We start from the raw sequence: 15,647 nt of genomic DNA on the forward strand, positions 1-15,647 counted from the left end.
GTCCTACAAGAGAAAATGAGCCAGCATGCACAATACCAGGGCACTGAAACTGATAGACACCTGAATGGGATGCAGCCATCACTCATTTTTTTGATAATGCCTGTGGTTTCAGTGCTATGTAAATAAAGCTTTCAGCTTTTCTATTGTTTGGGCATTTCAGTGATTTTCAGTGTTGTTTGAGTCACTTTCCTTTCCAAACTCTTTGAATGCTTATCACCGATAAACCACACCATTCTTACAGGGTCAATTTTTTGGCTGCTTGGGAACAGTGAAACAAACTGTACAAAACACTGACATACTACCCCCTTATAAAGTTGATATGGTGAACAAATTAGCAAACAGTTGCTTATTCGCATTCAGTTGGAGTCGTGTTTTCTGTCCACCTGATTTTCACTCTCCTTTTCTGTTCCTGTTTTGGCCTCACAATCACCAAAGAAAACAGCCTTGCTCTTCAGCCACTAAATACTCCACTATGTTCAACTGCTAGTCACTAACCTTTTCTCACATTTGTTGCTGGACAGGTTTTGTACAGTCAGTTTTTCAAATTATTTTCACTGAAAACAGCTGCCTGGAGACTCTGCAGGCTAGAAAAGCCAAAACAATGAGTTCAATTCAATTCAGTTCAATTTTATTTACATAGCGCCAAATCATAACAGAGGTTATCTCAGGGCACTTTTCATATAGAGCAGGTCTAGACCGTACTCTCTAAGTTATATTTACAGAGACCCAACATTCCCCCCTGAGCAAGCACTTGGCAACAGCGGCAAGGAATAACTCCCTTTTAACAGGTAAAAACCTTGAACAGAACCCAGGTCATGGTGGACAAGTTTAAGATGCTATAACGCTCTGTTAGGGTGAGGTGAGTTCTGAGTTCTGAGATAACTCTCTGTTCGTCTGTCACTATGAGCAACCCCTGTCACTTTGCATTTAGTCATTTCATTCATTGTTAATATAAATATCTTGATAACATAGTAACAGAGCACAAGTAACCCTTTCGATGGTTAAAAAGCAAACTGGTTAAAACATTCCTAACTTTGAAGAAAGGACTTAACACGCTGTAGGTTTTGTTTTATATATATGTTTTACCTGCAATTGTGAGATGGTGAGAGGGTAGCGGTAGAGGATCCAGGTCACATTTTCACTACAAGGTGGGGTGGTCAGAGATCCTTCATACACCCAGTAGTCTCTCAATAATGGGTCTGAGGAAAGATATTCATCACTGATATAATAGGAAAAATTAAGCTTTGGATAAATTAGATGCACCAGTCAGTGATCATCAGAGGGAAAGACAACCAAATATGAACAAAACATTATTACAGAAGTATAGAAATGCATTACTTTGTTTTATCCCCTCGGAAATGAAGTGAAGAGATTCATAAGCCCTATTTATTGAAATTAGCATTGGCCCTCAGAATGTAGGTGCACGTCTCCAACCATCTTTTATCTCCGACAGCAACAGGCTTGATATTCATTACCTCTGCCAAGGAGGTTATGTTTTCAACTGTGTTTGTTGGTTTATTTGTTTGTTGGTTTGTTTACTTTGTTCAGCAGGATTATGCCAAAAGTACTAAACCAATTTGCACCTAAATTGGTGGAGGGATTGGGCATGGGCCAGGGAAGAACCCAATACATTCTGGTGCGGATCTGGTTTAAGGGGCGGATCCAGGAATTTTTCATCTCTTTCCTTACCACTGCGATGTGGGGCATTTTTCGCCTTGGCAGAGGTATGCGCTCTACTGAGATCCAGTCTATTTATGTATTTGAAATCAAATTGTTTTCTACTCACCAGGTAACAGAGTGTTCGGGTTGAAGCATGGGATTATTTTGCTCTTCCCCTGATGGAAATACAGCAACCCAGCAATAATTATTGTCATCTTGTATCCACTTTAATAATGTGATTATTCATCTAACATTTGATGCTCATCTTCATCTGATGTGATAAATTATCATCTAATCTGCCTTATCTTTTCAGTTTTGGCCTCACCTTGTATTGTAGGTCCTGCAGAACTTCAGTGATGGCCTTCAGACCCAGATGCTCCTTACCAATCTGATAAAAATAATTTTGAGAGTCAATGGGTGGTCAGTTGATGGTCAGAGGAGTCTTAGTTTATATCTGCTGTATCCTAATAGGGAGTAAACAGGAATTAAAAACTAAAAAGGCTCTAAAATTCAAGGATGTGTGAGCTTGTTAAGACTGAAGTTCCCAGGAGGTCAGAGCTGCCTGGGGTAAAACTAGAATGAGACCGTTAGCAAATGTTTTTTCATTGGGTGTGTTCTCCTTAGCTGGCATGACTCATATCTCAGAGCAGTGTTATTCTCTTTTTGTTTTATTGGTTTCATTCAGCTGACATGAATCAAAGGCGCCCACAATTTTAGAGTTTTCCCGACAGGGATGATGTGATGATCATTTCTCTGGGGAAGTAGAGGAATCAGGGAATTTCACAGGTACGTGTCACATTTACGCTATTGCACAGGATGGTTCAAGCTAATCTAGAATGGACCTATTTACTCATTTAGAATTCCAACTACTACAATCATAGGAAGGAAAAACACTTTTAAGGCCAATGACATGCTGAAATAGTCAATGTTTTTAAAAATGCAAACCATGAAGAGGAAAACACATACACACACTCTCACACACACTCAAATGGATATGTTTTTATAATCCTTATCCAGAAATTGTTGTCAAGCACACATGAATAGCTCTGCTGCAAAATATCCCACTCAATTACAAGTTTATTAGGACCACCTAGCTAAAACTAATGCAGTCTAATACAACAACCCTGCAATTCATTCTACTTTCATCAAGGTTATAATGTTCAATTTTAATTGTTTTAGAAAGGTGTTAATTCAGCTTTATTGACAATTTACAGAGTGCTATTGAATTATATTGCATTATACTGAGAGTGGTTTATATTTAGTCTACCCTCACTGATAAAAACATTGGGTGGACTATTGGTATATTAGAAAATATTAGTAGGATTTTATCACTGAGTGTATATTTTGAATGAATGTCATCAGCATTAGCCATTTTTTTTGTATATAACACATCTCACATCGTCATTGCATCAAAAATATTTTGAACCTTGTGAAGTGTATATTTTCTTCCATGAAGGTCCAGCAGAAACATTAAAGCTGCCCCATGGATTTTTCTTGTAAACAAACAAAAGTTATGTTTACATTCAGTGTTCACCAAAATGCACTGTGTTTCCCTGAGGTCTAACAAACCTGTGCCCGTGCTCCCTCATAAAACATTTGCAATCCAGATTTTAAATCCAGCATTGTTTACATTCATTGTCTTCCTCTTTCCTGCCTTTGCTGGCGCATTAGTGCATATGTTGGCGTGTCACTACAACCTGTTGATCAGTGGATTAGTGTGACAGCATTGTTGGAACAGCGTGTTACTTCACCCGCGCATAAGAGTTTGTACGCGTGTCCACGAGATAAACAAAACGGGGACCCACTCACGGAAAAAACCCCACAAGGAACCTTTAAGTGGTGACTTTGTCTACTTTTTTTGAAAAAATGTAATCCAAACTCTCTCCTTGTTGAAACACTACAGTGCCATTTTCAATTCACTACTAATTAAAATAAAGCTGATCTAGCTGATATAAAGCTCAAATAAATATGATCTTTGTGGTAAATGACTATTTTCATTTGGTCAAATCTGACTATACCAAGTTTGATGGGTAAATCAATTCCCGTTTGAATTGAGAATGGGAAAATGTGAGAAAATGCAACCTCTTATCTGGCCACCACGCCAGCCTGGGAACCATGATCGGAATAAATCTCCCATGCATCCCTTCATGAAGCCTTGCTATTTTGTCTTGACATGGTGAATGTTTACCTGCACAAAAAGAGCTATGATGAGGACTCCATTCTTCTTTCCCAGAGCGTCCTCCAAAGTGTTAAACAGAGTGCTGTTCCAGTGAATCAGGTGGAGCTACATGGAGAGACAAAAGAACACAACTTGTATTTGAAAGACCATTGTTGTAAACAGGTGTGTAAACAGTAGTAAGAAAGAGTGTGAGAAACCACCAGCTTATGGTGAAGGTTTTCTTTACAGTCTCTTACGTCAAGTTATTGTGAGCATAGAGAGAAGAGTGCAAAATCTCTACCCTGAAACCAGTAATATCAGACCAGACCACAGATCTGTACTTAATAAGATAAAAACTGCCACGGTACTTATCTTACTGTAATATAGAAACAGTGGGAAATAATTATATAAAATCTCAGTGATCTCTGAGCTGTCAGCCTCGTTGTCAATAGTTTTAGCTGAGACTTCCAACTGGGCATTGATTTTTGATAGCCACCATAACCTAGTGGTCATACCAGCCTAAGTAAGACCGTAGATATTCCTTCATTTGGTGTTTTGATGATGGTAGTGGAGAGTGCTGTCTAGTCAGTCCAAAATCTCCCACAGATATTTAATTGGGTTGAGATCTGGTGACTGTGAAGGCCACAGAATATGATTCACTTCATTTTCCTACTCATCAAACCATTCAGTGACCCCTCGTGCCCTATGGATGGATGCGTTGTCATCCTGTTTCTCCACTCGTTTTTCAGGGTTTTCATTTAATTTGTCACCCTTCTGTAAGTTACAGCCCTAAAAAATATTTAAGCGGTAACTGCACAAAACAAACTGAAGACCTTAACACATTGGTGCATTGCAAGCAATGAAGAATGAAGCAATAAAAAGATGCGTTTGATTAATATCAAAGTCAGTGTGCCAGTGTAAGCAGTTTTGGCATTTCCAAGGTTTGTGTTTTAACCTTAAATTCCAACTAAATGCCAGATGTTAGTGTCAGAACATGCCGTTTGAAAGACTGCACCTGAGTTCAGAATTCCGACATTAAAGAATTAGTTCAACGTTTCAGAAAATACACTCATTCAATTTCCCTCTGAGAAAGGGAGATAGATGAGAAGATTGATACCATTCTCATGGCTGTACTTTCAGTACAGCGCTGGGGGTATGAAGCAACTAGCCTTGCTTAGCATAAACATTGGAAGCACAGGTTAAAACCTAAACCTGTTTATGACTATATTTTGGCAATTGACATAAAATTATTATTTGATGGTGCACTTCATTTTCTACTGACTGCCTTAAGACATAGACAGCAAAAGTAGTTTTTCATGTTTGTAGTTAATGAGAGAGAGAAAGAGAAGAGAGAAAAGCAAGGGAGGAATGAGATAGGAAGATGTCAACCCCCTTCTGCTATCTGTGATCATGAAAATCTTGTTTTAATGCAGCAAAATTCACCACACATTCATTTAGATATTTTTCTGTGACTGATGTTAGACAACGAAACAAGTATGAAATTTGAGCAGAAGGTAATTACGAAGCTATTGAGTTGCAGATAAATTCATTATTTTCTGATCACAATTCCAGACAAAATCACCTGCTCACTCTACCATTAACCTGTATGTCTATACAGATTAATGGTAGCAGCTGTGCACATTTAAAATTAGAGACCACAGAGAATGTTAGAAACAACAAAAGGTTGTCATATATAGCCGCAATGTTCAATCCGTACACAAACACAAATGTATAAACAACAATTTGTGGTTTCAGAGGGAGCTGAGTTGGTTCCAGATGACAATATTCATTTCTGAACTTTTGACAGAGCCAGGCTGCCTGTTTTGCCCTGTTTCCAGTCTTTATGCTAGGCTGCCCTAATTGCCTCCTGGGCTCCAGCTCTACTAAATGCAAAGACAGGAAAGTGGTATCAATCTTCTCATCTAGCTCTCTGAAAAAAGAATACCCTTATTTCCCAAAATGTTGAACTGCTGTACTTCTGTAGGTCTGTGACGATTCTCAGTCATCCAGGTCCTGGTATTCTGTAAGTGCTATGCGAAGGTAACTGGACTTGCTTGAAGTTCTACAAGACGTTTCACCTCTCACCCGAAAGAAACTCAAGAAGCCTTTGACAATACCAGAAGTCTATGCTTAGGAACACTGTATTTCTTTAGTCTTGTAGAGGCTGTTGGTCTGGTTTTTAAGTGCACCTCACTACATGGTCATGGTCATGGTCTTTTTGGTGTGTGTGTGTATGTGTGTGTGTGCTTGCACTCTCTACCTCCATGGGGAAAGCCTTGAAGTTGACAGTGTGCTCTGATCCTCTCTGGTTCTCTTTACCCCAGTGGAATCGAACCTCATGAAGTTCATATTCATGATCACTAGGCAATGGACCCCCAGTAACCACTGGCAACAGCACAGGAAACCGGGGGCATTATGGGCAAGCACACACAAGAAGTGGAGGACAGATTAAAGAAGTCAGGGTAAAAGTGAAAGTGAGAGAAAGGAATCATTTATAGTTAGTTCAAATGATTTTTGTTTTCACGTTCTTAAAAAATGCATGCATCACTCACCACTAAACCTCAGGGACTAACAGCAAAAACTAAACATGCATCCTGCTTTCACAGCACTTCTTAAATCAACAGGTAGTGTGTTTTGACATGTTGTCATGTCTCCTGGGAGTCACCTGACTTGGACTTGAGAATGATGCGGACGGTGTGTCCATCGTTGATTACCTCACAGTCTCGACAAACCACGTAGTTTGGTGATAAACCGACATCTAGGAGGGACGGATCATACTGGGCCTCTCTGGAGTTTAAGTTAATTGGGGACTGGTACTCGCCGTTGGCTGCAGGGAAATGGAGTCCCCACTCTACACCTATGAGTGAAAACAGGCACAAGCACACACACAAAACATACTATAAATGTACTGTACATGTCAATGCCTTTAACAATATTTCTAAAAATAATACTCTAACCTCCAATACCACATTGTAAAAACACTCCATTACAAGGGAAAAGTCCTGGATTGATAATGGTTACAGAAGTAAACGTATGTAAGTATTATCAAAAAAATATCCTTAAAGTATGAAAAGTAAAAGTATTCAAAACAGAAAAAAAAGGTCCCTGTGAGATATAGTTTAACACTGATTGATATACTATATACATGCATATACAGTGAGGTCCAAAAGTCTGAGATATATACATCAGTGAATGGGAAAGTTTTCTCAGACTTTTATAAATATATATATATATACATATGAACATATATATATATATATATAAGAGTTATCAAAACAGTCACTGAATAATGTTTTGATAAATTAGTAATCAACAACTTGATGAATGCAACTAATTGTTTAAGCTCAAATTTTTATATACCATTGGGTAGTCATAATAAAGGTTATCAAAATTTCAAAGTATTAAAAGATTTATAACAGTTAACTATGGCTGTCAGATGAATGTAGTGGATTAAAAACTACAATATTTCCCTCTGAAATGTACTGAAGAAGAATTATCTGTCATGAAATGGGAAATGTCAAGTACAGATACCTCATATTACAGAATACCTTTCACCACTGTATGCAAGTGAGCCAGCATGCACATTACCAGGGTACAAGGGCTCAACAGTGCAACTCCTCCAGTGCATTACTGAAAAGACCTGATCAGCTTTATGTCCTAGCCAAACTTTCTGTTCAGGGAACAGATACCTTTGTGTGTAGCAAACACTTTCTGACAGGCCAGACTTACATGTATACATACAAGTAACTTTTAGAGTTTTTTAAATTAAACACTGGACTATTCATCTGTTACCTCATGCTATCAATCAGTTGTACCTGTAACTTAACCAGCCTCCGAGCTCATCTGTAGAGTAGTTCAACTATAAACAAGGATGATGGAGTCATGAAAAATACAGTACATTGACTAAGTTGGCTCTCCTAGGTGAGTCATTTAGATCCACAGTCTAACTATACTGTACAATAAAGGCACCAATATAGGTTCCAAAAGGTTCTGCCCCTCCAAACTTTTGTCTGTGAAAACAGACACAACTCTGGGGGTTAGCACTATTTAACAAACTGACACTCCTCTGTGGAAAACATTAAACAAGTCTAGGTCAAAAGCTAGTATGTGGCTGGACCACCCTTTATCTGTTTGCTTCTCTGCTACTGTCTTTGCTTACATATACAGTATTTCAATACAGTAATTTATATGTTTGTTTGTTTCTGTTGTCAGACAACGAAACAAGTTTGAAATAGTGACTGAAATGCGGCCCATTAAGATCTTATGACTGAGACGACGTTTAAAGAAGTCACCTTACACATAAGTTAAAGACAATGGCTGTGTTGTGATTTCAGTTACATTTACTTGTAAAATGATCACTCAGAGAGAAAGTTAGAAGCACATTAATGTGTGTCAGCTGCTGTGCAGTCAATTGATGAGAAAGACGCATAGAGAGGTGGGCCTGTGGAGGGGAAGCCTGACCTCACACTTGCAGGGCAAAGCTGGTGCCCCTCTTCTATGGAAAGTGTTTAAGGTTTGTCCAGAAAGTAGCTAGATTTATCGCCGGGTGCTTTTGTGAAGAAAAGTCGCTAAAGGGCCCTGAAAGGTTAGTAAATCTAGCGACAAAGGTGCTACGTTGGCAACAGTACCTGTAAGCGCCCCCCTAATGAAGCAATAGAAATAGTTTGCATCAATTCATTTAAAAAACGACAACAGCCAATAGTATAACATCAGCACTTAGTCACGTGTAAGCTGACCAATGCAAATCAGTCAGTCAGTCACTCACAGATATTCGCGTTTCTTATAAAACAAACAGACGCAACAGATTGGTCTGCTGCACTCCTAAATTGGCAATAACCTTTTTAAATGTCGAATCCAAGAAGTCAGGATAGGGTGCACTTAGGTAAAGAGAAAAAGATCTAGAAAAGTAAAAAATATTTTTTACTGTTTTTCATTCCTGTATAAACTATATACGACTAGAAATTTTACCCTCCACATAATATAGTATTGTGCTGTGATTTTTTTTTATCACTAAAAGAATCTTCTACATGGTCTTACAGTTAAGTTATTTTAACAACTGTTAATTCTGCAATAGCTGTATTCAGGATTTTGTTTAAAACTAAACTTTAAATAATACTTTAAAAGTAAAACCATTATTTTAGGAAATTCAGTTGTTTCTGTCTTACCAGAAATAAGCCTTCTTCACAGCAAACCCTGTGACTTGCTATAACAGAAAATGCATAGGTGTAATTCATAAAATTAATTATTGTTCTGTTCAATTTAAGTGACAATTAGCCAAAATGAACAATACTATGGTATTGGACCTGGCTGGCATAAACTGAATAATCTTAATGTTAGTAATTAAACTTGTGCTTTCCTTCTATGATGTGTCAAAATGTCTGCAATGAAAAAGGTCAAGGTCATTTTAATTTCTGTGTTTAATAGAGAAATAGCATTAGCTCTGACGGTTGTTAACAAGAAAACTGAAAGCATGTGGAAACAGGCAGCCACTTACAAAAGTTAATAAAGACAGTTCCTAAAGAAAAATAACCAGTTACAGGACTTGTGAGATGCTCTATGTGGTCAGCAGGCCCAGCTGTTGCTACAATTAATAGCGTTTTACTGTGTTAGAATACTTTCCTTTCTTTTTAGTACAGTTAGCAATCATACATTTCAAGTAATGACCACACATGGTCCTTTGTTTTCATACAGCACACACTTTTTTGACAGTTTGTTATCTAATTTGAGTGCACACATTTTAGTTAACATTCTGTCTTACATTCCGTTAGGTCTGCTTGAACTCCCGACGAGTCATCGACGAGTCCTCCCCCTGGCCCGAAAAGATGGGGCACCTGTTGAGCAGGCCTCTTATAGACTGGGTGCACAGGAGGGGAGTCTGCCAGTTGGGATTTAAGTTCAACATTTTTTGGGACTCTAAGTTTTGTTGTTGGATTTGTTTGACAGATTAGTTTTGTAAATACTTTCTTTATTTAATTCTTCAATTGTATTAAGGTAAATTTGAAGAGTTAAATTAAATTTGTCTTCCTGCCCCCTGTCTGTCCACCAAGGCTAACCTTTGTCTATGTAAACCCGTCCTTTTGTCTCAGTAGTTGGGTCCATTATGTTTAGTTCAGTCTTAAGTTGTTACTCGTTTAGTTGACCTCAGTTTAAGGTAAAGAGCCCTAGTTTGAATTTTTTTTCCCCAGTTTTTTCTATTTTTGCATTTTCAATCCTTTGTGACTTTTATTATTTACAACTTGGAAATAATTTGTTGTTGTTTTTTTTTTGCCTTCCACACCTGGTGTCCTTCAGCCTTACCGCTTGATCTGTAACATTCTTGTTAAATCACAATATCTCATTTTGTATCTCTACATACACATTAAATACACACATTAATTGTCTAAATTCAGAAAGATACTTTTGTTGTGACAAAGCTAAGCTACCTTTTTCCGCGTGTCTGTGACTGAGCTAGTCTAGACACTTCACACAGCTATATGCTGTACTAAACACACACAGATGAAATTGATTATATTTTCCTTATCTAAGTAAGAGAGAGATATGATAACAACAGTAAAACTGAAATTTAGATTGGCTAAAAAATCTAGGCATTTGTGCATTTAAAATTCTTGTGAAGTACTATTTGTCCCTCTTAAGGAACAAATTTATATCGCAGCCAGTGTGTGTGTGTGTGTGTGTGTGTGTGTGTGTGTGTGTGTGTGTATGTGTTTGTGTGTTTATGTGTTTATGTGTGTATGTGTGCGACATTGTAAGAAAACATTGGTTTTCTTACAAGAGCTGTTTCAAACACAAACCACTCTCTAAAGTCTAGATTGAGATGGCCCTTTCCCTCCCTCCAACCCTCCATTCATCCCCTGCCTGCTTCCTCTCACTGTACAGTGTGTGAACAGAACTTCTTGCTGTGATTGTGACAATGAGCGTATTGCTGCATTTTGGGGAGAGAGACAGAAGGAGAAAGGGAGAAGGGAAAGGAAGCGTATACGATGCTTAAAAACAAATTTAAGTAGGTTGTGGTTGCTGAAAGAGGGTCAGTCTTTCAGCCTAACTGGGACAGACGACTTGAAGAATTATTGTGTAAGCAGGTGTATTTGTAAGAGACCAATATCTTAATTTTTGACCAAACAACCGGAGCTGAAAATGGTCTAAGCTTAAAAGAGAAGCTTTTTTACAGTGGCACAAGTGTAGCAAAAGTCAGCTTTTTTCAGACCACACTCTTATCGGTACAATGAGAACATTGTAAGATGTGCGGAACCCAATGTGTCCTTAAAAGGAGGAAACAAACACATTTTGCAAGTATCATGTTCAGGAAAGCCCAGTGTAACCACATTCCTTTAAGAAAATCGGCTTAATTCCTAACAGGGCAACGGCAACTACTGTACAACACAGACAGACACAACGCAATGGTGGACCAGCAAAGAGCGCTGGGGGGGACCCATTACATTCCCTCTTTCCCCAGCAACTAAAGCCTTGACAACAATTTACTAAAGGCAGCGAGTGTTTCACTGCAACTACAATACACATAAGAGGCTGTTCAACATTCTGTGTGTGTTTGTAGGGCTGTAGAAATGAGTTTTGCGTGGCACGGCACTGGATCAGATAGCTAAATCCTCTATAATTCTACTGACCAACTGACTATCTGGTTAACTGACTGATTGCAGTCAGTCAATGTGTTTGCCATCATGTTGTAAGGACATAACTGCATCACAGAAAACCATGATTTAATGCTGCGTTTAGCGAATGAACTCACAGCTGGTATTTAGCTTCTCAGGTTCTTGAGACATGGCCCCAACCCACATTTGGTTAGCATCTGGTTTTTAATGTTATTTTTGTCGCTTTTTTTGAAAAGCTGAGATTGTTACCATGGTCCTGCTTGTTTGTCTGATGGTCAGCAGTATATCTCAGGAATGTTTTGTTATACATAACAATGCCAGCAGGAGATCATTTTAACTATTTTTACATTTCTGCTCAAGAGTCCTTACCTGTCTGGGGAAGAGTTAAAAGTGTGTTTTTCCTGCATTCCTTAGTCCAACACGTATGGTCAGATACAGTACGTCAGTCAGTGTTCATGTGTCTGATCCACTTAAATTCCACCCCAGAGCTTTAATGTTTGTATGACTACTGCATTAGTTCCTCAATTAAAATCCATTTTAATGAAGACCTTATCAATTTCTAATATCACAAGTGTCCCGCTGAAAGTCTAATCTCACATGCCAAAAAATCTTTCCTGTAGCTGTGACAAGATTGACCAATAAAAAACACTTTAAACGTTTAAATATACTATGTGTATATTTGTAACACCAAGCACTTTTTCATCTGCTTAGCCTATGGAAAATTTACTGTTCAGGCACAAGGTTTCCACAGGACACTGGTGGTATTTGGAAGCCATACATTAGTGTTTAATTTATGCTTACAAACTGTCACACATCATTAAGTATACTTACAGCAAGGATTTTACAGTTCTGTATCACAGTACATCCCTCAGTGCTCAGTAAAGGCAGCAATAAAAGGAAGACAGAGTGAGATAACACAAACTAAATGAGCTTATCACATCATAAATACATGACATAACTGGTACAGTTAATTTAACATTCTTATACTGTTTTTATGTCTGTGAATGTCTTGGACAATCCAAAAAGTAGTAGAAACTATTATGAGAAAGAGCTTTTCTTCTGTGGAAAACTTTAATTGGCACTAATAACCAGCCAGCTCCAGGTAAGTCTTCCCACAACTGCTGGATGGTGTCCCTTTTCACTATGATCTTGTTTAACCCAAACATGTGCTGACTGACTCAATAGTGACTTAAAGGGGCAGTCCACCAAAATTTACTCACAAAGATTAGCTTACCTTCCATCTAGAGTACTATTCAGTCTGTGAACACAGTTTTATAATGTTGTCTGTGGTTCTGGAGGAGCGTTGTCAAGTCTGAGAAAATTACCCTGATGATGTTATCAGGGTTACCTCCCCCTGGGCTTGAAATTTATAACATTTATAACAGAAAGCCTGCACTATAAAGTGGGAGTGTGGAGTTTGGAAGACATTGCAGGATGGGTCTAATAGAGTAGTCAGGTGGAAATAGCTATTTCGGGCACCCCTGGTTCCAGAAGTAAAAGTCCCATTCATTTTCTTTACATACAATGTGACGTGACTCACAGTTGGAGCATTTCCAGGGCTTGGACTAAATAATCACTACAATCACAAATGTTGGTTTCTTTTTAAATATGGCCACAATTGTTCCATAACCTTAACCATGTGGTATCATTGTAACCCTGACCATGAAGGAACATTAACCTTAACTAAGTACTTATTTTAACCCTGACCATAATCTTTACCTAAACCTAACTGAGTCTTTTTTGTATCTAAACATAACGAAACAATAGCCACCTCATGGTGGCTATTGTCCCATAAAACTGATTTATTTTCAACAGTTATTTGTAAGGTTTTGAAAAGCACAGACAAATGATGTTGTCCTGTTGAAAAGGCATCAGATCAGAAAACACTTGGACAAACGATGTATTTGTCATTTAATTTGGCTAGCTTGGAAAATGTCTACAACAGGTTCCGATACTGGCGGATGGAAGCTACATATTACACTCCTGAGAATTCTCTGAAACCTGCAGCATAAATCAGTCAATTTTGGATTACATTGTGGATGAATTCAGTAACTATGGCACCATGTTTTGTTCACAACTACAGTGATGAAGTGTGCAAAACAGCAACAGTGGCCGAGGCTCATGAGAATTACAGTTTATAGAGAAGACTCCGCCAATTATGCCAAACTGCATTACTCTGATTCAGAAACTAAGATGAAATAATTAACACTGGTAGTCATAACATCCCCCTTTAGGATTCTTAAATTATCTGGGAGATTTGTGTTGGGAGTCCCCCAACTTTATGAAAGTAAAGTACTAAATTGCTGGACTATTCCTTTAATTCCATAACATATCAAGTTCTTCAAAGTCAACATCAAATGGATTATTAATGTGATTATCCTTCACATTTTTGTTTGTCTTGATTTTTGGCCAGCCTTTGCTGATATTTCATCATTCTTCCGATGCCTTGCAACGAGTGCTCTCCACATAATGTTGAGGCACTCGGTGTCCTATCGTATTGGAAATCTTACATTTTACCTCATTATATTTATTCCAAACAAATCATTGTTACTTTGATAGAAAATGCCTCTTTTCCTGCATAGCAAGGGAACGAGTGACACCCTCATAGCTGTTTGAAACAGCACATTTATAAATTTTCATGAATAAAAAAGTTCCACCTATTGCAGTACTCTGCATTAGGGGAGCAAAATAGACAATTTCAGTGTACAACTCAAGTCTTCCTTTAGCAGACATTTCTTACAGTGTACTTACACATAACCAGGATCTTTAGCATGTGTCAACACTGTAAAACTCCACTTACAGAATGAACAGGCTGACACAGTAAATAAAGACCACTCAGACTGTTCAACGTTTTGGGTTCAGACACCATTAAAACCCATCTGAACCCTCAACTTTTTATACCAGCTAACATTTTTCCTAGCATCCCTTCACATGTTGATGAAGACCAACCTACCTTCTTCGTAGCCCCAGTCCAGCTCATCTTTCCCCGGGTTATAATCTAACTCCTCATTCATGTTGTCAGCCATGGTGTTTGGCAGTTTTCTCACTGTGGGTAGAAAACCAGTCTGTACTCCCAGTAGACTCCCAGTCACGCTGGTTCTGTCCATTCACTTTGCCACAAACTGAAGTCACTGCTGCCTGCTGGATGGCTTCCCAGCCAAGAAACAACTTTCAGTTTTCTTTTTAAGTTTTTCTTTTCTTTACTGTCTTCTTTTTCTCTCTCTCTCTTTCTCCCCGTTTCTTTTCGTCTGCTTATGTCCTCTCTTGCTTTGTCTTCTTACCGCTATTCACTGCTGTGTGTGGAGATCTCTGCCTCTCTGTATTGCTCTTTTCTCTCGGTTGCTCCTCCTTCTCTCTCTCCACTTTGCTCTACTGTTATCTTTCTCCTCCTCTCTCTCTTCCTCTCTGTCTTCCTTTCTTTGTCACTCTCTTTCTCCGCAGACTGCAGGTGTGCTTGCTCACCCTGGCGTAGTTCCAAATAATGACAGATCAGTATTTCTTTTTAATTTGCCTTTCCTCTATGCTCTCTCTATTCCTGAAAGAAAGTAAACTTTTAAGTGAGTCTGCTATAATTATTTTTTCTTTCTGTTATATCGTTATTGTTTCTTGATTATACTTTGATTTGTATGTTACTTACTGTTAGCCTTCTGCTGTTTTGGATACCCTGTCGGTGTTGTGTATGTGTATGTGCTGGAATGCTGGCTGGAAGGTCATGCTGGTGTTTCTGTTGAAGGCCACAGATCCACCCTTGGGTGAAGGAAACAGCAGCGGTTGAGAAAGCAGGCAGAAAACAGCAGGACAAGGAGAGTAAAAGGCGAGGCTGTTCCCCAAACTTAATGGCTTCAAGATGGACAGAGAAACACTAAAAACACTTACACTCACTTTTGGCACACGTTCTCATGAAGTTCAGTGTTCACACCCAAATGAATTTCATAGGGACTGTAAAATGTAGGCCCTGTTATACTTAAAAAGAGTTCTTCAAATTCCATCAGTTTGAATTAGACAAGATGAGATGTTATTTGGGTTATTTGTACGAAAGCATGAGCGGCAAAAAGTCAAGAGGAAAAATAGTTTATATTCCCTGTTGTTCTTCCTTTTTAAATTTCTTTCTTTGTTAATCCATATCCTCCAGGCAGCTGATGTTAATTGCCCTACATTCCTTATCAGGAAACTGTCCTCTGAGCCATCTAAATTCAGGTGAGCTCCCCTGCTTCCACACTGTG

General features: G+C 38.5%; 1 protein-coding gene across 1 annotated transcript in view; it reads right to left on the reverse strand.

Annotated features, from left to right (window-relative positions):
• ca8 (carbonic anhydrase VIII) overlaps nt 1-14,719 on the reverse strand; it is a 29,790-nt gene extending 15,071 nt beyond the window's left edge. The window contains exons 1-7 of the mRNA XM_040142732.1: nt 14,378-14,719; nt 6,483-6,674; nt 6,078-6,202; nt 3,848-3,943; nt 1,985-2,047; nt 1,787-1,835; nt 1,087-1,199 (exon numbers count right to left, since the gene is read on the reverse strand). Coding sequence (XP_039998666.1) covers nt 1,087-1,199; nt 1,787-1,835; nt 1,985-2,047; nt 3,848-3,943; nt 6,078-6,202; nt 6,483-6,674; nt 14,378-14,531 — 792 coding nt within the window. The 5' untranslated portion in view covers nt 14,532-14,719. The remainder of the gene's footprint in view (nt 1-1,086; nt 1,200-1,786; nt 1,836-1,984; nt 2,048-3,847; nt 3,944-6,077; nt 6,203-6,482; nt 6,675-14,377) is intronic.
• Nucleotides 14,720-15,647: the final 928 nt, after the last annotated feature.

Source organism: Xiphias gladius, chromosome 14, assembly GCF_016859285.1.
Source record: "Xiphias gladius isolate SHS-SW01 ecotype Sanya breed wild chromosome 14, ASM1685928v1, whole genome shotgun sequence".
NCBI lineage: Eukaryota > Metazoa > Chordata > Actinopteri > Istiophoriformes > Xiphiidae > Xiphias > Xiphias gladius.